At 42.7% G+C, this 27,536-nt stretch overlaps 1 protein-coding gene across 25 annotated transcripts in view; it reads left to right on the top strand.

Moving 5' to 3' along the window:
* GADL1 (glutamate decarboxylase like 1) overlaps positions 1-27,536 on the top strand; it is a 647,456-nt gene that overhangs the window by 488,551 nt on the left and 131,369 nt on the right. For 22 of the 25 annotated variants that reach the window (XR_014064522.1, XR_014064521.1, XR_014064519.1 and 19 more), the window contains 8 exons: positions 1,745-1,835; positions 5,181-5,287; positions 5,971-6,086; positions 12,465-12,544; positions 12,656-12,710; positions 17,360-17,476; positions 22,425-22,489; positions 22,758-22,839. Coding sequence is in view for 20 of the 25 variants with exons in the window: in XM_081527037.1 (XP_081383163.1) it covers positions 1,745-1,835; positions 5,181-5,287; positions 5,971-6,086; positions 12,465-12,544; positions 12,656-12,710; positions 17,360-17,476; positions 22,425-22,489; positions 22,758-22,839 (713 nt within the window). In the remaining 5 variants the exon portion in view is untranslated. Of the gene's footprint in view, positions 1-1,744; positions 1,836-5,180; positions 5,288-5,970; positions 6,087-12,464; positions 12,545-12,655; positions 12,715-17,359; positions 17,477-22,424; positions 22,490-22,757; positions 22,840-27,536 lie in introns of all 25 variants that reach the window. The other 3 variants (XM_081527034.1, XM_081527018.1, XM_081527022.1) reach the window with 1 other exon arrangement.

The raw sequence follows: 27,536 nt of genomic DNA, 5'->3' as shown, positions 1-27,536 counted from the left end.
AAAGAACATAATAAAATCCTGGCTAAAAATAATTGGTTTATATTCCCTTAGGAAAGTCTGGTGCATGTATCAAAAACCCAGTTAGCATTTCAAAAGCAGAGATACATATCTCATTATTATAGTGCATGTCAGAAGCACAGAATGACATTTAGTGCAGTAGATTTTTCAGTTTACTGGATATTTTCCATAATGTTACCATGGAAATCAATCATAAATTAACACGGAACTAAAAGAAAAAAACTTATTAAAATTACTTGTAGCAATGTCGGGTTTCCTTTGCCAGATTAGAAGAAGTTTGCCATGTTTTATATGAAAAGACATTTTCTTTTGAGCCTCTTGTGTTTCATTGAACTAGTTTAAAGAGAAAAAAAAAACAACAAATGCTTTGAGTTGCTGTGAGAGGTCACTAACTAAAATGGTTCCCAAATACCCACATTTCTAAATCGGCCCCCTGCCTCTTTATTCTTCATCATGCTGGGCTTCTTATGATTGAGAATGTCAAGCCAGCTGTTGGCCTGGAGTTTGGTGTGAATATTCACACTGTGTAAAGCCAAGAACCTTTATGAGACCTTTTATAGGAGGGAAAAAATAGAAAGTTGGAACTAAAGTTTTTCAAGTCTTAAAGGCAAGTGCCTTTGAAGCCCGTTGAATCAGAAAGTTTATGTAAGCTGTGCGATGAGTCACATCTTACTCCATAGACAGGATGCCAGCTCCACTATAAAAAGATGGTCCAATCTGAAAAATTAAAGGCCACTCACTGCCAAGAGCCTGAAGTGAACCCTGTCAGTGAGTGAAATGTGTTCAAATTAGAGAAATTGACATCGATAATTTCAGAAGGTAAATGTAGCCACAGGCTTTGGTATGTGGACAGATTGCTCAAATAATCCCTTTCTCAGGGTTCTGGTTTGGGTCTGGGTTATATTTAAAAGGAAACAGGTGGGACTTCCCTGGTGATACAGCAGATAGGAATCTGCCTGCCAACCCAGGGGATACAAGTTCGATCCCTGGTTTGGGAAGATCCCACCTGCTGTGAAGCAGCTAAGCCCGTGCGTCACAACTGCAGAGCCCGTCCACCTAAGGCTGTGTTTCACACCAGGAGACGCCCTCGCAAGAGAAGCCCCTGCACTGCAGCTAGAGAGGACCCCCCACTTGCCGCAACTAGAGAAAGCCTGCATGCAGCCACAGACCCGCTGCAGCCAAAAAACAAGCAAACAAGTAAAAATTATTAAAAGAAAATGAAATAAGGCAACCAAAGGTCTCAGAAAAGTGCTCAAGTTTGGCTTAGAAACGTTGTTCGGTAGACAGGCTTATGAGATGGATCTTCAACATTTGTTTCCCTTGTACATGACTAGATTTTAAATGTTTTTTTTTTTTTTAATTGAGGTATAATGTGCATTCAGTAAAGTGGACAAATCTCAGGTGCTCAACTCAGTGATTTTGTACATATCTGCATGTAAGTGACCATCACTCATATCAAAGTATAGACCATTCCTGGGACTCCAGAGGCTCCTCAAGCCCAGTGCTAATCAATATCTCCTTGCCCGAGGTACCCAGAATTCTCACCTCTGTCACCATCAATCAGCTTTGCCCCATATTGAACATCATGTAGCTGGAATCATGCACTGTATGCCCTTTGTATCCAGCTGCTTTCATTGTCCGAAAGATTCACTTATGTTACTGCCGTATCGATAGTTTTCTTTCTTTTTTATTCCTGTGTGGATTAACATTCTGCTTCAATCTACAGACCATCCAAGATTTTTCAACCAGTTATATGCTGGACTTGATTATTACTCCTTGGTGGCCAGATTTATGACAGAAGCATTAAACCCAAGTGTGTAAGTACATTTTACTGGAATTTTACACTGAATATGGATTTGAGATTTTGTTAAGTAGATGAAGTTTTATTTCATGAACTTCTATTTAATTGTTCCATTGTGCAGTGTCCTCATAAATAATGGAAGAGTCTTATGACACTTAGCAGTATGTAAAGAGCAGTTTGATCTGAGAGTGGTACTGTGAGATGGTTAAGGCAGAAATGCTCTCCACTTAACAGACGAGAAAATCGATTAAGCAACTTTTCATTTATTCCTGCGTGAAAAGCCATATCTCTGCTAACGTGCTGGAGAGATTCTTTGTGTAAAAGCAGATCTTAGCTTTGCCTTCACGAAGCAAGTAATCTAGATATAGAGATGCTGCATGCAAATTAATCAAAATGATCCGCACAGATTAATGTAATATTTTCAAATGAAGGAGAGGTACATGATGCTATAAATATACATGGGAGAGTTTTTCCTGGTTGTGCACTCAGGGAAGTCTTCTTTAAGCAGGTGACAGCTAAGAGCTGAAGAATGAGTGGAAGCTAGCTGGGTGAAAAGAGGAGGGATGAATTCCGAGCAGAGGGAACAGCATGTACAAATGCCTTGTGGCAGGAGACAGCCTGACATGCGCTATGAACTGAAAGTCAGGGTGGTGAAGCTGAGAGAACTGTGAGGGGTGTCGGGGGGATAAGATTGGAGCCAGACATGGGGGGCCCAGTGGGCCAGGTTCGTGAGTCATTCTAAGTACAATGAAAAGCCTCTGAAGATTTCCAAATCACTAAGTGACATTTGCTTATTGAGAAGATCGCTGGAAATATAGAAAGTGGATTGGAAGGGACCCATTAGGATGGCATTGCCTTAGTCAGGTGAGAGATGATAGTTGCTTGGATTTAGAGAGAAGTGGTAGGAATACAAAAAAATGTGTTTGGAAGATAAAACAGAAAAGCCTGGATAATATACTGGATCTTGGAAATGGGAACAGGAGAGAAGTTTATAAGATGATGCCTAGGTTTCTGGCTTTAATAGTTGGGTTGATGGTCATGTCAGTCATTGAGACGACAGTTTTCAAGTATACAGTGAAAAAAGCAAGAGCAGTAATTCAGTTTTCAATTGTGAGCATTTGTGTTTGCAGTAATTTCAAAATATCTTAAGAGTATACTCTTGGAGAGTTGAGATATACATGGGCCTGGAATCCTGGTATTTTTATGAAATTATAAATTTAGGTGTTACTGGTCATAGATGAGATTCCTTAAGCCAGGCATTCTCAACTCCTCCTGCTCTTTAACTCAACCTGGGAGCTTAAAAAAAATATTAAAGGGAAATACCGCCCCCCTCAGAAAAATCCCGACAGAGACCAAGTAAATCTGAATTTCTGTCAGTGTGTCCCAGGCACTGATACATTTTCATAGCCCAACAAGTGATTTTAATGAGCAGGATGGAGACACTTTCAAATAAAAGGTAAACCAGGAGCAGGAGAAGCACTGCCTGCAGGACAGAACATGGAGGGAGGAGAGCAGAGGGCTCCGCCTGGCCTTGAGGGCATCTGACATTTCCTGGTCAGAAGGCGGAGGGTCCAGCTGCAGTGGAGGGAGAAGGAGGAGAAAGTCCAGCGGGAAGTCTGGGAGCCGTGGAGAAGAGTGTGTCCAGAGTCACATGTTGTTGAGTGTTTAAGACAAGGACTGAAAAATATCCCCTGGATTAACAATATGGATATCATGGGTGACTTCCATCAGAGAATTTTTTGTAGAATATTCAAGACAATCCCGGACACCAGGTTACAATGGGTAGAAGAGATAAGTGGTAGGAAAGATAGTAAAATTACACAATTTTGTGACCCTTTCCTTGTAAGTCCTGGGATTTTTCTAACACCTCATCTGGGTTCTTTTGAAATATTTAGAGGCTTTTGAAGTATTAAATTGCTGAACAGGCCCCTCAAAATCTCACTAAGCCATGAGCACATTCCGTATCACCCCCTCCTCCACCTTCAGGTTTATAATTGAGCTAGTTTCCAAAGACAGGTTTAATAATATTTTTTTCATACTAAAAAGGAAATCATTATTTCCCTTTTATTTGTAATACGTTTTATTTTTTTACATACGTCCCATTTTTCACACTTTTAGTATATGTTAGTTTCCTAAACATGGTTGAAAATAGAACCTAAATTGTTGAAAAATGATGTAATGTCTGTAGAGTGCTTGGCACATAGGGGGTGATACACAGTACCTGTTCTTCTTTTTCCCCTCTTTACCAAAGTTTTTTTTTTTTTTCTTCTCCTAGATGTTAGCATAATTGCATTATATCCCGTGACTATAAATTTAAATGTGTCTGTTTACCTTACTTTAGCTTAGTTAGAGCACACATTTACTCAGATTCAATTTTGTGTAATCACCTAATTGTTGGAGAAGGAGATGATACACAGTGGTCATCCTCCGGCTTTCTGGAAAAAGAGAGAAGCGTCACAGAATGACCTGGTCACTGCCTCAGGCTGGAGCTCCTGGGCACCTGCTCTAGATGGAGCTTAGCGAGCAGGGTGTCTCTTAAGGGAAACCCTTAGCATCTATATGGGTGCTGGAGGGGAAGGAAACAGCTGGGCAGAGTTAGGAGTCCAGCCACTGTGCAGGCTCTGAGACCCCACCAGCTGACTCCATGGATCTCTGCAGCTACCCTGGCCCTGCAGGGTGTTCTGGAGCTGGTCCCACGTGGCCAGGCCTAGTTGGTCCTCCAGCTGGACCAGTCATCAGGTGTGGATGACCACAGGACATTCCTAAAGGGGTTAACTTAGCAATGCTCCCTGATGACAGCATTCCAACCCTCAGCCACAAACCTTCACAACAGGGATCCAGGTAGCACTTTATAGGAAAATCGTCGCATTGTAAGAGATGTCCATGGCGCTCTTGCCATTTGCACCAACATGGGAGTGTGGTGGAGGAAACCCAGATTCTACAGCTGACTGCCAGGGTAGCTCATGGTAGTAGCCTAATAAACCTGGTTGCCATGACAATGGTTTTTCTTTAACCAACCTCCAAAACAGCATCCAAAGAGCAAAATGGCCGCTGCTCATGGCTAATGCAAAGACTACAGATGCACTGCTTTGATCTCTCCCAATGGAGGCAAACGTTTTCTGTAAATTAGGCTTTGAAGTAGCTAGTGTCCCTAGCGCACCAGCTACCGGTGTTTGTCCAGCCGTGACCAGCACTGTCGTGGCCTCTGCGTGTTTCTTCATTTCTGATGGATTCACTTCCAAAGACTCTTCCCACGCTTCAGCAGCCACTTGGTTTAATGAAAGTGTGTGCATTTCTTGGGACTCCGCAAGGATGGTCTGACTCGAGTCATAGAAGTGAAGTGTTTTTTGTATCTGTCCAGTTACACGTATGAGGTGTCGCCAGTGTTTCTGTTAGTGGAAGAAGCAGTTCTGAAGAAAATGATTGAATTTATTGGCTGGAAAGAAGGGGATGGAATATTTAACCCAGGTAAGTACACTTAGTTATTGCTTCCATTAAAGCATTTGCGATTTTATTCCTGCCTTAATATGAGGAACAGCTCCCTGCAGATTTGCACATGACACGAAGTTAGGTATGAATCATGCTACTTGGGGAGGATCAAGTTTGTGCCTTTCTCCAGAGTATGATATTTTCTATAAATGCTACAGAAATGACATACATGCCAACAAATGAGATGTCTAAAATTTTGGGTTTATATCCAGCACAAATGAATTTATCTACTGGTGGGAGTTTGAAGGGCTATTATATGTTTATCAAGCTTATCAATTCATTTTACTTGAGAAGTTTTCTGAATTGTATTTTGTTTCCCCTACAGTCTTTCTTGGGGACCAGGGAGGAGCACATACTGTCATTTTATTGATTAAAGACACAAAGAATATTATTACTATTAACCATGGAGACTTGGGTACCAGCCCTACATCCATAGATGGAAGCTTTGAGTTTAGAAAAACTCTGGAATGAGAGAATAGACCAAAACTTCTGGAGTTGGAGATGAGGACGTGTGCCAAAGGAATGGGAGGGGGTGCTCCCTTGATTTTGACAGTCATTTGTCATTAGACAGGTGTGCCCACAGCCATCCATGCCTCCCACTGTAGCTGGCACTCTGGGGACAATGATGTCATCCTATCCATATTTCCATTTTTGTTTTGCAGGTGGTTCAGTTTCCAATATGTATGCCATGAATTTAGCCAGATACAAGTACTGTCCTGATATTAAGGAAAAGGGGCTGTCTGGCTTGCCAAGATTAATCCTTTTCACATCTGCAGAGGTAAAAAAAAAAAAAATTATTTTTGATATGAGATACAGATTTTCTGAAAATGAACATGTCATGGAAGAAGGCTTGTTTGTTTGTTTGGGGGCTCCCAAGGTGCTTTTTGTCAATATGTAAGTCATATGCCTGTATATAGCATCGTATTTCATTCCAAAAGAAATTCTGATGCATTTGCTATTGTAAGCCCTGGCCACCTTCTTTTGTATATCACCTTTATTTAAGATTTATAGTCTGTAGCATGTTATTGGAGAAAAGAGAACACTTAATTTCAAAGTGCCACCTCTTTCTGTGAATCTCTGCTCTGAGTGTCTTATTTATTAGAATTTAGGTGATTGCTACTGATCTCAGCTCTGTCTTCTGCTCCCATTTCCTTGTGAAACTGATTGCGTTGAGTGGCCAATGTGAGGGCTCTTCGAGGAAAGGGAGATTTTCAGTAACAGTGACATCACACAGACACACAAGGGGATGTTACCACAACCCCCCCACTGAAGTGAGAGGTCAGACTGTGGGTGAGTGCGCAGGCCCTGGGCTAGGCTGCCCGGAGTCAGTTCCTGTCTCCACTGCCTACTCTCTGAGTGACCTGGGTAAGTCGATTAATCCCGCTGTAACTCAGTTTCCTAATTTATAAAGATGAGTGTATCAGTTAGCTCTAATATGTAACAAATTGCTCCTCAACCCAGCAGCATGCAACTATAGCCAGACATGGCCCTCGGGTTTGGGGACAGCCGAGGAGCGCGGGCTTGCCTGGCCCATGGCTGCTCTGGGCATGGCTGGGCTGGGCTGACAACAGGGATGCTCCAGCAGGCTGGTCCACCGTTGTCATGGCAGCAGTGCAGGTGAAAAACAACACAGAGACATGCTGGGCCTCTTGAGTTCTGGGCTCAGAACCGGCACGTTGTTGGTTTCCTCTCATTTTCTTGGTAAAGTAAGTTGCATATAGGAACCCAGATCCAAGAAGTAGGGAAATAGACTTCACCTCTTAAGGAGACTCTCTGCAAAGCTGCCCTGAGAAGGGACTGGATGCAGGGGGCAGTGGACAGTCTGGAGCCACAGAAACAACCCAGCAGCCACGTGAGTTTACTTATCAGCGGAGATCGGATGAGCTAGAGCATGTAGAGTAGCCTCTGGCGCATATGAGACAGACATGTTAGATCTTTGTAGTAATAGGAGGAGGAGAGGGCTTTCCAGGTGGCGCTAGTGGTAAAGAACCCACCTGCCAGTGTAGGAGACAGGAGAGACACAGGTTCAATCCGTGGATCGGGAAGATCCCCTGGAGGAGGAAATGGCAACCCACTCCAGTATTCTTGCCTGGAGAATCCCATGGACAGAGGAGCCTGGCGGGTGCAGTCCGTGGGGTGGCAAAGAGCTGGACACGACGAAGTGCCTTAGCACGCATGTGGTCAGGAGGAGGGGAACGGCCTAGCTACACTAACATGGGGCACAGCTCAAATGTGTCTTCCTTGAAAGGATGCTTTTTATTTTTTCTGTTTGTGGTTCCGGTGGTGGCCTCGGTCCATCCCACCCCTGCTTTTTCCCCACATCCCCTCCTGTACCTCCTGCAGTAATCCTAGGTCTCCTGTCAAACACATGGGATGGGCAAAATCTGACAGTTTTCTGTTAATTCCAACGGGACTTTCCTGTATCTGTTACTCTCTTCCAAGAGCAGAAGTTATTTTATTATCACAAAAGTATAATCTCTGCAGGAACCTGACCACCCGCACGTGTTTCCCCTGTCCTGCCTGACCATTCGTTAGTTCAGCACTAAATGCAGAGTGGACACTGAGCTGGGGGCAGCTAGGAGGAGTCATCTCGTCTGACATTATGAACTTACCTCCCCAGCCCCTTCCTCACAAGATGTTCTTTCTGTAGCTAAAGAAGAATATTTAGGAACGTGGACTTCTAGGGGAAATGCTTGGTTTCTTGAGATGATGATGGAGTAGACTTTCCTGCCTGGGTTCCAACCTTAGTACTTCAGGTGGAGGAGCCCTGGGATATCAGAAACGCAGACTCCCTTCTGCATTTGAATCGCTATGTCCGTGCCTGGAAAGGCTAGTTAAATAGGGGCCCTCCTCTCAGCACAGTGCTTTTACTTTTGCCTTTTTTCATTCTTCATTTGGTTTAAAAGGTACCAGAGGAACGTCCCTGGCTGCCTGGTGGTTAAGACTCCATGCTTCCAGTGCAGGGGGAGCGGGTTCAATCCCTGGTCAGGGGACTAAGATCTTGCATGCCATGTGGCGTGTCCAAAAATAAATAAATTAAGTAAGAATAAATAAATAAAATGTACCAGAGTTCTTTTATGGAATAATTGCCCTGGAAGTGGGGAAGAAATTCTGTGGAAGACTAGAATGAAGATGATGCCTGGGGAAGACCAGTAACACAGGTGTAGCTGGCAAATTGGGCCTGAAAAAGAATTGAAACCTTGTAGAATTGTGAAACCAAGACCTAAGTATTTTTTTTAAATCTCTGTTGGAGATGTGTGTGCAAAAAGAATAAAATATATGCCTTGGCTAACATGCCAGCAGAAGATGAAGCCAGAACACCAAGCTCGACCTGTGTCTCAGTTTGCTCAGGCTGCACTAGCGAAATATAGAGTGGGTGGCCCAAACAGCAGACGTGTATTTCTCGACAAATCTGGAGGCCCGGACATCTGAGATCGAGGTGCTGGTAGATTCAGTGTCTGGGGAGAGCCCAATCCCTGGCTCGTGAGCCTCTGTGCGCTCACATGGCTTTTCTTCTGTCCACGCTTGTGGTCAGACTGGGATCTCCTCCTCCTTCCTACAAGGACACTCATTGCACAGGAACCTTGCCCTAGTGACCATCACACTGGGGGCCAGACATTTGAAGGGACCCAAGCATCCTGTCCATAACAAAGTGAGCTCCACAGAGCTGTGAACACACTACAGCCTTGAGTATATGCATGTCTACCCCGTCCATCCACACTCTTCTTTGTAGCTGTTTTTTTTGCAGCATCCTTCTTCCTTGCTCTGCCAAAGAGACCCAGGTCACAGCATGTGTATTATTTTAATTCATATTTCAGTGTCCTCTTTACCACTACTTACAACACACCTATTCCTTACTTAGTTTAAAAGGGGAATTAAAGCTGTGTTCCCTAAAAGATCCTAAATGCTAATCTTTTTATTATATTCCCCTTGTTTGCTTTCAAGAGCTGGCCCATGGTCCCCTGATTATTTCCCCAGACTGTTTTATTCAGTGGCCTTACTTTTCTAGTTTTTATGTAGCCCTACATGAACCAGGGCAAATATTCCATCTCTACCTTGCAGAATGTGTGCCCTCACCTCTAAAGGTGTTTTGCATAAGTTCAGGTGTCCACAGTCACTCAGATATTGGTGGAGACTGGGCAGATCATAGCAGAGACCCTATAGCATAGACTATCAGTGCATCCACAGTAGCCCTGCCTTGCCAGAGGGGACCCAGAGAAAAGAGAACTTCTGGAGAAAAATAAAGTAAAAAACATTTGTAGCTTGATTAGCAATTAGATATGAACTCTAGTGTTAAAGAACCCACCTGCCAATGCAGGAGACGTAAGAGATGTGGCTTGGATCCCTGGGTCGGGAAGGTCCCCTGGAGGATGGCGTGGCAACCCACTCCAGTATTCTTGCCTGGCCTGGCGGGCTGCAGTCCATGGGGTCGCAAAGAGTTGGACGTGACTGAAGCAGCGTAGCACATGGGAATTCCTTAAATTTAGAGAAATCTTAGTTTTGTCATTCAAATCATTTTGGAAATCAGCATGAAGTAGTGAATATTGTCTGCCATTCAAAAGCGAGGAGGAAGGAAGCCCTTTTCACTCCCAGGCCAGCAACCAGTTGTCCTGGTTCCTTTCCAGCAGGGTCCAGGCTGGGGTGAGGCAGTGAGGTGACTAGAGTACATGTCTCGAGGTCACACCTTCTTAAATTTTGCACTGGAGGTGCCACCTTCCCTCCACCCCATTTGTGGCCCTGCTCTGTAGTGAAGCTGCCCCAGGTTCAGGACCATCGCTGGCACTGACAGGGTGAGCAGATGTAAGGCAGTCCATCTGGATCCCGGCTCTGCCTCTTTAGAAATCGAACCAGCTGTGTGCTCTTGGAAAAGTCCCTGTACTTCCTTGTCTTCATTTCCTAAGGCATGACATTCATGACCCTGCTCTCCCCCCCACCTGAAGCTCATCTGAGCGCCGTACCAGTCAGCATGTTAGAAGGACTCCGAGTGCCCACAACACAGCCCACGAGCAAGGAAAACTGCAGTGCTCTGGGAAAACCAAGGTCACAGAGGAAAGCTTTTCTGGAACCAGGAACGAACATTTCCATGCAGTTCTGTCTTTCATGTGGGCACTGGCTGTCTTGTCTTTATAGAAATAAATGCCTGCTGAGAATTGTGCTCCTCCTGTGAGACAGTGAAACCCAGGGGGAGACTGGGTCTTAGAAGGAGTGACTACTCTTCTGCCAGAGAAGGGAGCAGGCATTCTTGTGTCTAAATGCAGCTGTTACTTCTGAACTCCGGCTTCTAGGTTTTTCCTTCCCTTGAAACTACTCGGTTTATCTGAAGCATCACCCTTTCTTTTTATTCCCCCTTCCAAGGTTCTTTTCCTCCTCTGATGTTTTCAGATGTTTAGACTTCAGTTTTTCAGGCTTTGAAACAAAATCTGTCCTTATGCACTTGAGATTGCCATTGGACTCCCAGTTTGCCCAGAGATACTCAAAAATAGCTCCATGAAGCTCTCCTTATTCTGAGGACAAGGTTTTTATTCAGCAGATCCATTGATTGGGGATATGTTGCTATTTTTCAGGGCAAAGCAGTGTGGTTTTCCTTACTGGCAGATGTCAGTGGGGGTAGGCTGCTATTTATCATTATGAAATCAATAGCTGTTTGGTGCCAGAGGCCCCAGTCTCTGCTGAGAAATAACTCACTGTAGTTGTCACCTCATCTATGGTGGACTGATGCGTAGCAAGTAGAGAATCAACTATGTTTTCAGGTACATTATTACTCTTCACTACGCATGTGTTCTTGTAACAGCCTGAAATGAATGCATCCTACAGGCATTTTGAATGTGTCCTATTTGGATATTTGGAAATTAATTTTTTTAGGATGATGTCATTTCTCCTGATGGTGTTACTTCGGCATGTATTTTTATAGAGTTAAAAAAGAGCTCTCCATAAAACTCTCTTCACAAAAGAGGGAAAAAATTACCACATTTGAGGGAATATATCAAGTTAAGTGTGAAGGCATGACTACTCATTTAATGTATTCATACCTACAAATTAAATTACTAAGGTTTTTTTTGTACAATAATGTCCTTTAGCACCTTCAGTTTTTCTGGCATGAAAAAGAATTAACTGACCGCCTGTCAACATTGATGTATAAAGAGAAACATATCCAATGTTTGAGGGCTAATTATTTTATAGGATTTATGCAGAGAAAAAAGGCCCAACAATCGAGAGTGTATACTACTATTTGCCAATAAGAAATAGACAAGACCTAATTCCAAAGCCAGGTCTTAGCGTCATTCCTGCCAGGGCTATATCACAGTGTATCTGTAAATTAGTGGTACTTCTTAAAGTTTTATTTTATTTATTTACTTTTTGGCTGCACCACACGGCATTTGAGATCTTAGTTCTCCAGCCAGAGATTGAACCTGTGCCCCCTGCAGTGGAAGCACAGTCTTAACCACTGGACCCCCAGGAAAATCCCAAACTTATTACTTTCGTTATTGTGATTCTAGCCACATTCCCTTTTGTCTAATTTCAGTCTTATAGTCAGTATTAAACGAGACTAGTCAAGTATCTGATCAGCATGTATAACTCATTATTCGCTCTTGAAAACGGCTTCTTCTGTGGTCTGTGATTACAGTTTTTGAGACCGAGTCTTGATTACCCCTTAGAGGGTTTTTGAGTCAGCAGTGGACAAGATTCTGTTTCCATTAATACTGAGTTTTATTAGAAGCATCAAGATAAACTTTTCCTCAGTGTTACGGAAAACAACAGCCTTCAGTGACCAAGTTTGTTCATACAGCAGGCTCTGTGCCAACTGTTTACATGTATTAACCATTTTAGCTCCATGACAAGCAGGTGGAGGAGGCACCCATATAGTCACTTTATAGATTAGCAAATTGAGGCTCGGAGAGCATGCATTCTTTGCTCAAGGGTCCATATCTGTAGGGGAAAACTTGGAATTAAATCTTGGTTTCTCTGATCCCAAGGGAAGTCAGTGTTTTTAAACACCATACTGAAGAGCTCAATTGAATGCTTTTTATGTTTTAAGGCAACACTATTCCAGAGATTGGGCTCAGCCGTGTGACACACACCCATGTAGCTAATAAGCAGCACCTTTTTCATGCCGTGTATCTGTGTCTCTCTCTCCCCCTCGCCTCTTTGAATGTAGTGTCATTACTCCATGAAGAAGTCTGCTTCCTTTCTTGGGATTGGTACTGAGAATGTGCGCTTTGTGGAGACAGATGGAAGGTAATGGGGACAGGATCCAGAAGCCTGGCCGGGGCGGTGGCGGGGGGGATTAATACCATTTACAAAGTTGTGCCACGTCTGTTCACTGCTGAGTGTGATCTGTTCTCTCAGAGGGAAGATGGTACCTGAGGAGCTGGAGAAGCATGTGCAGGAGGCCAAGAAAGAGGTGCGTGGGCAAGGAGTGGGGGGAGGGGAGACGTGCACGCGTCTGGGCGTGAAGGAGAGGATGCGGGCAGCAGCCAGGCCCCCTCTGTGTGTCGGGGAGAGAAGAGGTCCTCTTAGGGTGGGCGGAGGGAGCTCATCTGCAGAGGTGCTGTGTCCAGTGCTTGCCCTCCATGTTCTGTGGAGCTTCTTGAATGTGCTCATTCCCAGGAGGCTGGAGCCTATTGGAACACTGATGTCATCCTGTACCAGGTTCTTGCCTAGAATAAGCTTCAGAAGCTTGTTCTGGCCTCTCTTGCTGCTATAGAGCTCCTGACTCTGAGGATGCTTCAGGCCAAACCAGTTACCTGTGGGCTGCATTCAGGATGGTTTCCGACTCCTTGATCAAACGATCCTCCTGGTTTGTTTCCACGTGAAGCCCATCCATAACTATCACCCCTTGTTGGGTCTGAGCCTAGTATTTCTGCTCTGGCAGACTGTTCTCTCTTCCTTGGCTTCCAGAATGTTTGAAAGCTGGCCTGCCTATTGCTGGAGGAGGCAAGGCATGGCCCTGGTCACCTGCTATACTGCAGCAAAGCCTGGCCCCGATATCTGCTTTATTTTTAAGCCTGACATCAGCCATCTTGTTTCTTGGGCCAAACGCCTGATGGATTAGGTACAGCCACTTCTATGCATCCTTCCCATCCCCTGGAAGCCCCATGGCCAGCAAAGCTTCAGACCCTTGTCCCATCACTTCCGAATAGGCAGCAGCAGCAGCAGCTGTGTTCAGATTTTGAGCTGTGATATAAGTTTCTCTGTCCTCAGAGGGCTTCACACTGAGGGATGGGTTCTTTTATTTTTATTTTTTAAGTTTTAACATTATATTTCTCTTTTTCTGTTCTTTTACTCTTTATAATTTTTTAACTTCTCCAGAATTCACCTTATCTGGAGCATGCTGCTGCTAAGTCACTTCAGTCGTGTCCGACTCTGTACGACCCTATAGACGGCAGCATGCTAGATCACTGTATTTGGTTTGATAGTCTCTGTTTAAAAGTTCTGCTTTTATTGCAGATGCACTGGCTTCTGGTGCGTGTCCTTAGATCTATGGTTTTAAAACATTCCATTGACAAATGGATTTGGTAGTTGTCTTGTGGTACAGGTTATCCGATTTCTTTATCCTGTTGAGTAAAATTCTACATTGAAACCTGTTTGTTCTGCTGTGGACTACAGATGTCACCTTTAGCTTTATCTATTTTTAAAAAAATCTAATTGTGTCTTTTGCTACAGAAGCTCCTGTCAGAAGGAACTTATGTTATTAATGCTTGTTGGCGGGGAATATTGACTCCGCTTTTTGTATGGTTCTTATGATTCCTTCCTTTCATCCTTCCTTCACCCTCCCCTTTCTTTCTCTCTTTTTTTCTTTCTTGAATTTTAAACTTTTCATTATGGAAAAACTTAAATATATGTAAAACTAATATAACGAGATTACACATACAAGTCATGCAACTTTCACCATCATTAACTTTTGCTCCCATTCCCTCCCAATACCACTGGATCATTCTGAAGCATATCCTACACATTATGACATTTTACCTACATATAATTTGGTGTATCTGTAAAAGATACTTACTTTCTCTTTAAAAAAAAAAAAAACAAAAAAAACCCGTAACACACTTATAAGAAAGAATAAGCTCTTAACATCATCCAGTATTCACTCATTAGATTTTCTCCCATTGTCCTTTATAAAAAATAGCTGGTGGTCTGAATAAGGATCCATATAAAGTCCATGAGTTGAATTTGATTGACTTATCACATAAATGTTTTCCCACCTACAGCCTTCTTTTCCTTTATGCCCCTTGCAAGTGATCCATTGCAGACACCAGGTCCTTTGTCCTGTAGAGTTTTCCACGTTGTAGATTTTGTCGATTGTGTTGAGAATTTGACTTTAATTGTTCCTATACGTCCCCACCTGTTTTCTATATTTTCTGTTTGGCTGTTAGATATTGAGACTTGGGGAGATTCAGGTTGGAATTTGTACCAGGAAGACTTCATGGGTGGCATTTTGCCCTTTAGTCAGCAGACGTCTTGGGCCCCCTCCATCTGTCACAGAACTCTGCATCAGCCTCTCACCTCATGGACTTTGACCCACTATTTCATTAGTGACTTTCATTCCTTCTTCATTTAGTGGCAGGCCTACTATCATAAACATTTTTGTCCCTTCAGCCCTATTTAGTTACCCTAAGGAACAGTTTGAACAAGCCAAGACAGAATTAATATTTTATTTTTCCCTTATTTACCAATTTTCACAATAGTGAGTGAGTTACCAAGCATCCTGAAAGATAGCCAAACAGTTTTTTCTTTTTAAAGTATCATGAAGAACTCATCTTCTAACATACTGGATGGATTTTATTCCACAGCAGTCATTATTATTTTCATCGTTCAAATTTGTTTGTTTTGACAGCGAAAGTCCGTGAAAAGGGCATATCTGAAGCTGAAAACTTGAAAAGGGAAGTGTTTAAAAGTAAGAATTGCTTTAGGCACATTTGAAAGTAGGGCAACAGGGTTAGAGTTGGTCTGTCTTGGTTTTCTTTCATCAGTTGAAACTTGAGCTTGGATTCACTGAGGACAGATCTCACATCCATTCTGAGATCTTCATACCTCATGACTAGTTTCTTTTTCTCAGTTCTTCAGACCTAGTTTTTTTTCTGTTTCAAACTTTTAATTTGTGCCATTACAGAGGTAGCAGATAGCATATCAACTCTTTTTTTCTTCTGGGATTCAACTCCCTGACCAGCCACAATCAGTTTTTTAATTGATTGATCTGTGACCTTTACCCTGATGCCATTATAAAGATGGTGAAAGCCACAGAAGCAGCAGAGGTTCTGATGTGCTTATTTTAAAAATAGAAGACTAATATGATCGCTGAATAAGTGGAGGTATTTTTGTGTATGGGTATTTGAAATGACAAACTTTGTTAGAGAATTCAGCCGATTGGCAACATACAATCAATATTATTTCCACTGAGTTTTCTCATTAATAGCATGAGATATGAGAAAGAGGAAAAACATGGAAGGTTAAATCCAGATTACAAAAGTTTAATTTCTGGGTCTTATATTTATAGCTACATTGTTAAAAGGGTGAGGAAAACTCATTAATGGGCTATAATAGCTAGCACAGATATTTTCTCACAATTGTCAGGATGTCGTAGAGTTTATAAGGAAAGCCCCAGCATTAAAGACACCTTTAATGGTTTTAGTAAATTACTTTTTCTGTTGCTTTCAATGATTGATGTAAATTTGGTCGCATTTCATTTAGGTCACGGGCATGATAAAGACATAATCCGTTGGTAGTTGATTACAGGACAGAAGCCCTGAAGCCCATGGTTCCCAGGGGCTCTGTCACCCACTGGCCCTGCTCCCAAGAGGCTTAGTGGACTGGATTCCATGGGTCACAGCCACTTCCCCACACGGCAGGTGGACCCACTGTGTACTATCACTGTGATTCCTGTGCATCTCAGCCTGGAGATGTCCTTGCTCTAGATGGCCTCCATCTAGAAGCCAAGAAGTAACGTCTTTTTGTCAAAGGTCAGCTAAATTGGAATAAATCTGGTTCAAGCAGAACACCCCTGTTGTTAAATGGGACATAAACTATATTATAAGAACAAGTGCCTTTCAAGATAAAATTGAGGGGAAAATGACTTATCCTAAAATGACTTTGACAAGTAAGCATTGTTGTTCCTGACTCCTGGTGCTCTAGATCGGGATTCTACTTTCCCTCCCCACCCACATCTTTGTCTGCAAATTTTCCCCTCAAGGCACTTGCGCAGAGAGAAGCACGCCCATGCCGACGCAGTGGGATGGCTCTGTCTGGAAACAGCCTCGTGTGCTCTCTTCCACGTGGTGCCGTAAATTCTCCCGTGGGCCCAGGGAGCCTGCTGGGCTCGCTTGGTGGGAGTCACCAGATTTGTCCCCAGCACAGCCCTCGCCTTGTAGCAACGCTTCCTTCACCAGGTGGCGAGCAGACAGGCCTGTGAGGCCTGCCCCTGGGGCTGTGGTCTGTCTCCCAGGCCTTTCCTTCTTGTTTTGGAGGCGCTAAGGGGGCCCCCATGAGTCTCCCTGGGAAGGAGTTAGGAATCACACAGCATGCCATTTTTCCATGGCAGTTGAGCTTATTCACTTTTTTTCTTTTTTAATTTATTTATTTAATTGGCTGCAGCAATTCTTAGTTGCTAGCTTATTTACTTTCTATCTGGGAAAGCTAAAGAATAGAGAAGACTTGGAAAGAAAATGAGGGTAGAGAAAATAAGGAGGCATGTGGACTTGGGACAGAGGAGTCTATCATCGTGGCATTTTCTATTTTCTTGAGCTATTTGTACGGCAGCCCACTCCAGTATTCTTGCCTGGAGAATTCCATGGACAGGGGAGCCTGGCCGGCTACGGTTTCTAGTGTTGCAAGGAGTCAGACATGACTGAAGTGACTTATCATATCATGCAGAGGCCATGTGACGGAGAAATGTAGACACACTCACTGAATGCACGTTTGTCTCCAAAGAAACCAGATAAATGTCCAGATGTATAACCCCTGTTATACAGGGGTTTATTGGGTTTATTTATACAGGGATTCTGTGGTGACGATGACGATGCTTGAATTCTGACGTGTGGGTGCTTCTCGCAGGGCACAGCTCCATTCCTTGTGTGTGCCACGTCTGGTACCACGGTGCTGGGGGCCTTCGATCCTCTGGATGAGATAGCGGACATCTGCGAGAGACACGGCCTCTGGCTCCATGTAGACGTAAGTTCACCCATGTGCGCACATCTGTTAAACGTTGTAGCCTTTCTGCAGCTTTGGTGGAAAGTTTTTCATACTCTCAGGAGCTAGATGTGAGGTCTCCAACTATTTGTATCTAAGTGTACATATATTTCTAATTGGGACTTCCTAGGTGGCTCAGTGGTAAAGAATCCACCTGCCAATGCAGGAGACACGAGATGTGTGTCTTCCCGATCCGATCCCTGGGTTGGGAAGATCCCCTGGAGAAGGGAAATGGCAACCCACCCCAGTATTCTTGCCTGAAAAACTCCATGGAGAGAGGAGCCTGGTGGGCTGCAGTCCACAGGGTCGCACAGAGTCGGATATGATGAACACAGCAAGAGTATTTCTGATTAGGGAGATAAACATGCCGCGTCCTGTTGGGTGATGAGGAAGACGATGCCCAAGACTCGATGGGTGTTTTGTCTTAGTTTTCCAGGTTTCCTCTCATTTCCTCTTCTCTCCTGGCTAATTTCCTTGGATCTACTATCATTAAGACAACACTGTATGGGGGACTCCTTTCACACTGTGGAGTCGAGAGGCTGATTTAGGATTTGAACCTGCCTACTTGTCATTGTGACCCCAGCTCTTTGGGTTTTGGTTTCGTTTGTAAAGAGGGAAATAAATGCCTGATGTGGTCGGTAAAGGATCTTCTAGCTCTAACATTCTGTGATTCTAGTCAGCTGGAAAATGCAAAAAGCTGCATAGCTGCACTACATGCCATAATTAAAACAGCTTTTATCTGAATCTATCATAGGTAGCTATTGGAGAGTGATTGGGATAACATATATTCTTTATAATTTTCTAACTTAAAGGATTGGCCTTTTTGTGTGATTAGTTCTGTAGGTTCTGGGGTTGCTCATAATATTGTTTTCCTTAATTAAAAATAACCTAAAATTCGACTTACTCGGGGTTAAAAAATTGAGTTCAGCTGGTTAAGAATGCTTGTTGAGCTTTCTGACTTTCTTTGTGTGTGGATGACACCAGCAGTTAATTAGTCTGATTCAACCTGGTAGAAAGAACCATTGAACCCGAAGATGAGACTTGAGTGAACTTTCCTCCAGTGAGTGATTCATACCTTCCTTATCAGACAAAGAAAGGACATTATTTTTGACTCACTGAACATTTGTTTGGGGCATACACCTACACCTAATTGTATACTTTGGATGATTGAAAGTAAGGTTTGTATGACATAATATGAAAAGAATTTTTTAGCAACTCAAAGCTTTCATTAAATGTATACTGATATTTGGTAAAAGCAGCAGTAGTCACATGAAGCTCACTAGAGTTATAGGCTTGATTAGTATGCAAATGGCAATATGTCAGGTAAATTATTTGTGACTTCTTTAAATGAGATTGTAGGATTTGTATCTGTTCACATTTCAACTTATATGTTATTGATTTTTATAGACTTAGAAGTATAATAATATATTATGTCCTGAAAGATAACATGAAGTGAGTACTTTTGTGACTGTGGAAATAGGGGCAAAATCAAATATATGAGCAGTTATACTTAAACATTCTACTCTCATAAAAGAAACATCAAATATGGATTATATAGTTTATGTAAAACAGAGTAACTACAGCAGTTTCCAAATTGGGAGTGATGTTAAGAGATTTATGGGGCTTAGAAAGAATTGTGATTGATAAGATGTGAATGAAAACCTCTCTAGATTTTTTAAAAATCAGAGGTTGAATTTTTTAAGAAAACCCTTTTATAAGGAAATATTTGAACCACGAAAATTTTGCATGTCTTGTATATTTTGCATGTTTGTAGTATTAGATTAAATTGGATAACTGTTTGTGTAACTTATTAAAGAAGTTGGCTCTAACACTGAGACAATACGCACTCACCCTCTAATATTACAGACATCATTCTGTTAATAACCATTTTAAAACATATTATTTGTTTTTGGCTGTGCTTGGTCTTTGTTGCTCCCCATGGTCTTTCTCTAGTTGCGGCAGCCTGGGACTCCTCTTCACTGCCGTGTGCAGGCTTCTCATTGCAGTGGCTTCTCTTGTTGCAGAGCACAGGCTGTTGGCACATGGGCTCCATAGCTGTGGCACACGGGCTTAACTGCTCCACACACGTAGCATCTTCCTAGACCAGAGACTGAACCCCTGAATCTTTAACCACTGGACCACCAGGGAAATCCTGTTGAAAAAATTCTGTGCAGGAGCATGTAGCTTCTCTTGAACAAACTTTCTATACCAAGTTTATTAATTTTAAAGATAAAAAATTAATAACATTTAGTGATAACTTTGGCCTGTTTGAAATTTTCTAGAGGGTATTTTAAAGATCCTTTAAAATATTAAAAACTGGCATTTACTTGGCTTTCTTTTTAAAAATGAAATCAGGATCGCTTGTTCTGCATTTTCCTTAAAACCAAGTTGCCCTGCATGCACACCGTATCTTATTATTTTGAAGATACACATATTTTGTTTACATCTTTAATATACCTAATTGGTGTGTTGATGTCACATTTTTCTTTTTCTTTCTCAGCAGTCCACAAAAAAATGGTTCCCTTACATCTGATAGTGTCTGAAATTTGGTTAATCACAATGCATTTTTAAACAACTGAATAAGAAAAACCTTAGTCGTGTTGAAAGTTTTGGCTGTGAGAGCCAGGGTTATTGCAGCCTCTGCCTGAGACCAGGATTTCAGGGCTAGTCCAGCTCTTCTCTGAAGCAGAGACCGTGGGCACTGCCAATCCTCACCCTCCCAGCCACACTTCCTGTGGTGTCTCACTCACATTCCATCCCAAGTCCTCGTACTGGAGAAGGTGGCAAACACTGCACTTAAAATCGGGGGCTCTGGGAGCTGCATCTTTCCATTCCACCCTGCCTCCACTTCCCTCTCAAGATTAGCCCTACGATTTAGAATTATTAACTAGTTACTTAAAGAGAAAAACATAGTAAATGGTACCCGTGGTACCTAACTCAGAGGTCCATAATGACATCCATTGGTTTGAGGTTGTTGCGAGCTTTGAAATGAGGAAGTTACAGAGTGAAGCCAGTATAAGTAGGACACTGGCATCAGGGTGTTGTGTTTCTCCTTAGTTCTTTTTAGGAATGCATCTGTGGCTGAGCTGTTTCTAACCCTGCCAGTACTGTGTTGTGCTTAGTTGCTCAGCCATGTCCAACTCTCTGAGACACTATGGACTGTAGCCCATCAAATTCCTCTGCCCATGGGGATTCTCCAAGCAAGAATACTGGAGTAGGTAGCCTTTCCCTTCTCTAGGATGTCTTCCCAACCCAGGAATCGAACTCAGGTCTCCCACATTGCAAGTGGATTCTTTACTGTCTGAGCCACCAGGGAAGCCCCCAACCATGCCTAACCACCCTGTAAACCAGTGAACTGATGCCTTGCAAGAGCTCCTGAGATTTTAAAACTGCAGTCCAGCTCACTAAGATGGGCAGGATATTGTCTACTTCTTGAGGAGGAAGAAGAGGCAGAGGGCAGTGCAGGAAGCAGCAGGGAGGGCAGCTGTGTGAGTTGGGCAGAAAGGGTGAGAGTAGTGGGTGTGGCCGAGTCTTCCTGATTAGCCCTTCCCCTAGTTGCCACTGGTAGGTTCTCAAGAAGTTGAAGGATAAGAGAATTGAGAAAAGCAGCCAACTTAGATTTTAGGGTGTGTAAGAGAAGTAAAAGAACCTAATATGTACGTGATTTTCATGTTTGAGAGGGTCAAGTTCTTAAAACCCAGGCCTGGGGAGCCTCAATTAGCAGGTTCAGATCAAGTTTTCCCAGAGGCTGAGGGCAGTTGCTTCCACAGCTCAGCCTTGGTCACACATGGTCCGTCATGAATGACAGTGGGAGACACGGGGCAGGAACAAGGGGGCTTGACTGACAATCCTGATCATCAGTCTTTTATCTGGGAATCTTTAGGATGTGCCTGGGCACCAGTTTTGGCCCACAAACCTTTGGGAACTTCTGGAGTCGTTGGAGAGTCTGGTCCAGGGAAGCAAGGCTGGAACGTGAGGCAGTCAATGTTCCTTAGGGTTCATTGGGCAGATAATTGTTTTAAGCAAAAGAGAGGAGAACTGAGAATAAGAAGAGGAAAGGAAATCCCATAGTCAGTAAGTCTGGAGGGGAAGGAGGAAGAGTCAATGTGAGAAATAAGAACGTCAGTTTGGTACTTGAAAACTTAGTGAGACATTCACTCCCAGGGCCATGTAAGAGCCCAACTCTGCAAGTGAGCTCCTCCTTAAGGGTACACCCCGAGTGACTCGCTGTCCTGCGCCTGGGCCCAGCGCTGAACGAGAAGGCTGTTCTTGAGGCCAGTCTTTGCTGTCCACCAATGATGGACAGCTTTTGTGATGCTCTGAGAACGTGGAGACCTCTCATTTCCTTCCTCCTCCACACCCATGGTGCACATAGTCTTGCCGTTTCTTTCCATGTGATATTGGGTTCTTTCTTATCTTTTGTTGGAGTTGTCAAAATTGAAGGACTGTTGTGTGCTTTAGATTCTAAGATTTTAGAGCGTGTGGACTGTGTCTTTTGTCCACAGGCAACTCAATGAGTTACTTACCAGTCTTTTTATAGTGTGGGGATTTAATTCCTAAGCATCAATGGAGACCCATCTATTGCAATGAGATTCAGATCACCTGAGCAGAGCTGGTGATCAAAGTTTCCCAGAGCCCTTTGGGAACTCAAACCAGTGCTCTGTGACAACCTAGAGGGGTGGGATGGGGTGGGAGGTGGGAAGGAGGCTCAAGAAGGAGGGGACATATGTGTACCTATGGCTGATCCATGTTGATGTATGGCAGAAACCAACACACATTGCAATTATCCTTCAATTAAAAATAAATAAATTTTAAAAAATTTCCTAGAGTCCATATTGGTTGACATTGATTTGCAGTATCAAATGACAACTGGCTGGTAAACAAATAACACTGAAATAACATGGATTGGGTTATATCACTATCTCAACAGGCTTCTTGGGGTGGCTCAGCCTTGATGTCCAGGAAGCACCGTAGGCTCCTGCAGGGTATCCACAGGTAAGCGTGGTTTCCCTGGCCCAGTGCCTTTTCTCTAGGCAAGGGGATCTCTCTGGACTTTGCCCACTTAGGTGACATTTTGATAATAGGCCCAAAACTAAGTAATTGTTTTGCTTTTTTTAAAAAAATCCCCAAACAGCAAACTCCCCAAAACACTCACACCAGGAGCCCTCTGGAGCGCTGACCTGGGCGTGAATACTGAATGCAGCTGCAGAAGAAACCGAGTCTCCCCTCCTTACCCTGTTTTTTCCTCTGTTTAACGTAACAGAGCTGATTCTGTGGCGTGGAACCCACACAAGATGTTGATGGCTGGGATTCAGTGCTGCGCTTTCCTGGTCAAAGACAAATCTGTGAGTTTTCCTGTTGTGGCCTTTGGGCTTGGAGGGGGGTGGATTACCAGATTTGCATTTTTGCTTGTGTTTTGTGCCTTGGGCCAGAGGTAGATGACAGTCTTTAGTAAGTGTTGATGGCATCAAATGGAAAGATGAATGGGCCCAAATAAAAGATGAAGTACTTCAACTCAGGTAACCTGTGTTTGATTTAGATGTTATATAATCTCATTAGTTACAGCTAAATGGTCTCTCTCGCCCTCTTTGGGGTTATATTTTAAAGCTCAGTTTTAAACATTGCCAATTTTTTTTTTCCCCTTGATTAAGTCCGGGATTTAAGTTATCTTGAAACTTCTCCTCCCTGAGAAAGGAAAGCAGATGTGTGTCACACATTAAATTGAGTGCTTAATATGCTTAGCTGGGGCTTAACGGCCCGTTTTTATGGGAAGACGTTGGTTCAGGGCTGATCTCAAACCCTGATTTACTAGAGGATCGCCTGTCTCAAGTGATTGGTACTTAGCTTCTGTCAGAACACCGGCGAGTGCTGGAGACTGGCCTGGATCACTGTGAGGCCAGCAGGCTGAGGTTCCTCTTGGTTAGAGGTGAAAACCCTCTGCTTCTGTGGGTTAAATGAGGATCCCTGTGGGCCGTGGCCCAGGCTGGGAAGTGCCGCCTCATTCTTAGAAATGCCTCCTCAAGATCTGCGTGCAGCATGTGGGTGATCTTTCTCAGCCATCTGTTTACATCTTTTTCTTAAGGGACTCCCTTTGCCAACGCTAAAGTCATTTTCTCTTTTTAAGGAATTTTATTTCAAACTACAACCATATTTAAAATCTGAAATCTCATCTTGTCTGTGCCACAGTTTTGTTTAAGGAAATATTTTGTGTTATTTGCATGTCAGTGAGCGCGCTTTGTATTTTGAGATGACCAGAGAGAATGCTCATCAGAAACTATGAACACATTCTGCATCTTGGGAATATGAATCTATTCCTTCATGTTTTATTAGATTGGCCACTCTGGACTGTGTTCAATACCATTTAATTTTTATTAACTTAAGTTTTTAAATAGTAGAGTGACTGCATGTTATAACTGGAAGGTGGTTTAAGATTACTATACTATTTATGAAGCAAAGAATATATTCTACTTGCCTATAATTACATATATGGGATATGAAAGAGTTAGGAGTAGATCAGGTTTTCCTGTGGTCCAGATATAAGAACAAAAATGCTATGCCAAGCATCCTTCAAGTACCAGGCATTTTACATCTGCTTTCTCCCTCATCCAGTCATCTGGATGATTTCTTCATCTGTTAGTGTGATGCTCTCAGGAGTGGAAAGTTTAAACCCCAAATTTTATGACTCTTCTTTTAAATAACTTTCTAGCTTTTATAAATTTTTCTTGTTGAATGATACTTGGAGTGATTTAGCCAAGAATTGATTTACATTCATGTCCTTGAGGCAGTTTAAAATTTTCTGGATCATCTAACTCTATAACAGTGGTAAAAATTTTTCGCTGAAGAATCCATTCCTGGATCTCAATGCAAACTATAGCCCCCATGTCTACTCACGTGGCAGGGATTAAAAGGTTAGGAAAATTGCATTCACGATGCAGAGAATGCAGCCCTTTCAAAAGTTGCCCTTTTTTGATGAAAGACTGTTTTCAAATTAACTGGAATGCAGAGTTGAACCGTGAGGTATGAGAGACGACCATCAGCCTAGATTCTGTGTTGAGAGTTTTCTCTCCCTTTTGTACCTGGTTTCTGCCTCTGTTCTCTTGTACTTTAATTCACTCTCCCACCACCAGCTGCTTCCTACAAAGATCAGGCACAGTACTGCTGCTGGGCTTAGAAACAGATGTGTTCTCCATAGTCAAAGGTCATATGATCTCACAGAGGAGACAGTGAGCCAAGTGTGCCTGCCTGTTGAATTGTTTGATTACTAATTTGGTAAGTGCTCAGAAGACCGTGTTGGACATTGTCAGTTATGTATTCACCAGCCATCATGATCTCCCTTCTCTCCTGATGCTCATCTAACCAACCCCCCTGACAACTAGGAGTCACCCTGTGACACAGATCTGATGAGGGGAAAATGTGAAACAAATGTTTTGGTTTCTGAGAGAGTTGGTATACACAAGAGGAGAGCCTTCTTTCCCCTATTCTATCATGAATGCAGAAAGAGTGTTGTATCAGACCATGATGTAGGGAGTTCTGACAGCCACTTTGTAGCCATGAGGTGATGACCCTAAATTAAAAAGTGGCAAGCACAGAATAGCAGAACAGAAAAGGGGAAAGTCTTGGTCTTGGATGACATTGTATTCACTTTGGAAGTACCCACTTCCATACTTTTTGTGATATGAGGTACAAGTAAATCTATTACTTGAAGCTGAATGTTCTGGTATCTGAGACAGAAAGCAGTATGTTACTCAGGCTATAAAGCAGGGAGACCTGAGAAGTTCAAGATGGAAGGAACAGTATGTGAAAAGTCTTTAAGAAATGAGGGTCCTTTTTATTTTCTTAATTTTAAAAACTGAAAACAGTTCATTGAACAATGAATAATGCTAAGATTGGCATGAGATGAGACCAAAAGATTAGGCAGTGGATGGATCATGCAAGGTCTTAGAAGCCATTTTAACAATTTTAGATTCAATGTTCAGAACAGTGTAAGAATTTTAAAAACAAAGAGTAATCAGGAAAGATTTCCATTTAAGATAGCAATTTGGAAGGGGGCAGAATAAAAATAAGAAGAGAAAAGGCTTGCCGTACCCAAACAAGAGCTGATGGTAGGGTCGATGGGAAAAGGTGATAAATTCAAGATATATTTCAGCTACCAACTAGACCGGGCTGAACTCCCAGTTATATATGAGATGCGAGGAGGAAGCAGGTATCATGGTTGACTCCCTGATGAGTGACGCAGCCACTAAGTAAATGATCCTACATAAGGAGACAGAGATGGCTGAAGGAAGACAAGATGCTACAGGGAAATGTCTTAACTTCAGCTTGGGCTATGTTACGTTTGAGATTCTGGTGAGGGATGCAAATGAAGGTGTCATGTAGGCAGCTGACATATGGATTCAAAGCTTGGAAAAGAGTTCTGGACTGGAAAACTAAATTAGGGGTTGTTGAATGTAGGTGATGCTTGAGATCAGAGTGGAAGGGCTTGCCTTAGGGGGAGCTTTGAAGTGAGAGAGGATGGAGATCTTAGACCTGGAAAACTTCTGAATCCGAGTTTGGAGTAGAAGAAGAGGAACCCGCAGTGAGCTGGAGTGGCCAGGGAGACAGTAGGAGGACTAGGAAAGGGTGATGATAACAGACTCAGGAGAAGCATATTAGGAGGAGCGTAGCTGAAGTGTTACTTCCTTAGAGAAGATTCCCTGACTCACCCGTGTCACCTCTCCATTCCTCCTTCTCAGACCCCATTCCCTTCCTCTGAAGTGCTTGTCACATTTGTGATTATGATTTCTCAAGTCTTAACATTCCCTCCCCTAGGATGTAAGCTGTATGTAGACAGGGAGCAGGTCATATATTCCCTACTGTATCCTGTATGCTGAGCAAGTCCTCCAAGAACGAGGGGAAAAATTAAAATTCACTGAAAAACGAAGAATGATTCAGTTAATTTAAAATCCTCAACAATGTCTGCCTTCATATCAACAGTAACCAGGAGTTTCCAGCATCTCCCCTACCCCAAATTATGCTTTCTGAGAGCTCTGAGATAATGGTGATTATAATGACAGTTGATGAGCTTTTTTGCCTTGGTCCTAACCCAAGGGACTTTCCTTGTAGCTTAGTCGGTAAACAATCTGCCTGCAATGTAGGACACCAGGGTTCGATCTCTGGGTTGGGAAGATTCCCTGGAGAAGGAAATGGCAACCCACTCCATTATTCTTGCCTGGAGAATCCCATGGAGAGAGGAGTCTGGCAGGCTATAGTCCATGGGGTGGCAGAGTCTGACACTGCTTAGCGACTTAACCACCACCACCCAACCCGAGGTTTGAGCCTGCCTCTAGCAGGTAATTGACAAATAGCGATTTTAATTTGGACTTACTTCTCCAGTTAATGGAAGGGGGTAATTCTAGTTTAAGAAAACAACCAATTACTTAGTAACATACTTCTGTTAAGGGAAAAACTGATTCCCTAATTTGTACCCTCAGAGTCATAACATTCACAGTGCTGGTTTCCTGATTGACTAGCTTGTAGTGTTTGCATTTTTAATTTCCTGTGTCTGTAAAGGAGACTGCCCCTGAAACAAAACATAGCTGTTACTATCCAAGTTGCTATCAGTAGCACTCTGCATGATAGGGATAAAAAGAAAATCAGGTATTTAAAAAAATCTGTGATGATAAATAGGCTGACTTTAGATATAAATGCTGGATCTACATGGTTGTTTTGAATCAAAGACAATTTTGATGCTTTGATCTAAAATAAAAGGCATATTCTAAGAATCAGATGCATAGATGGAGAAAAATCTTGGTATTGGCTTTTTGATTTTTAGGTTTATTGGAGGAACTTTTTAGTGTAAAAAATCTGACAGTTATATGAAGATATGAAACATGATAATCAGATGGCTTTTTGAGTATGAATTATTCCTATCTGTTTCAACTTATCATTGCCATCCAGTACCAACTCACAAGGACTTCCTGTTTAACCTAGCAGCTATAGATGATTAAAGGGACATTTTTTTTTTCTTAAAATATCTTTGTAGATAATAAGGATTTTTTTAAAT

This window comes from Giraffa tippelskirchi, chromosome 9 (assembly GCF_054371585.1).
Source record: "Giraffa tippelskirchi isolate mGirTip1 chromosome 9, T2T-mGirTip1v1.2.pri, whole genome shotgun sequence".
Classification (NCBI taxonomy): Eukaryota; Metazoa; Chordata; class Mammalia; order Artiodactyla; family Giraffidae; genus Giraffa; species Giraffa tippelskirchi.
The sequence above is the reverse complement of the archived record's forward strand: the minus strand, read 5'-3'. Positions and strand labels throughout refer to the sequence as shown.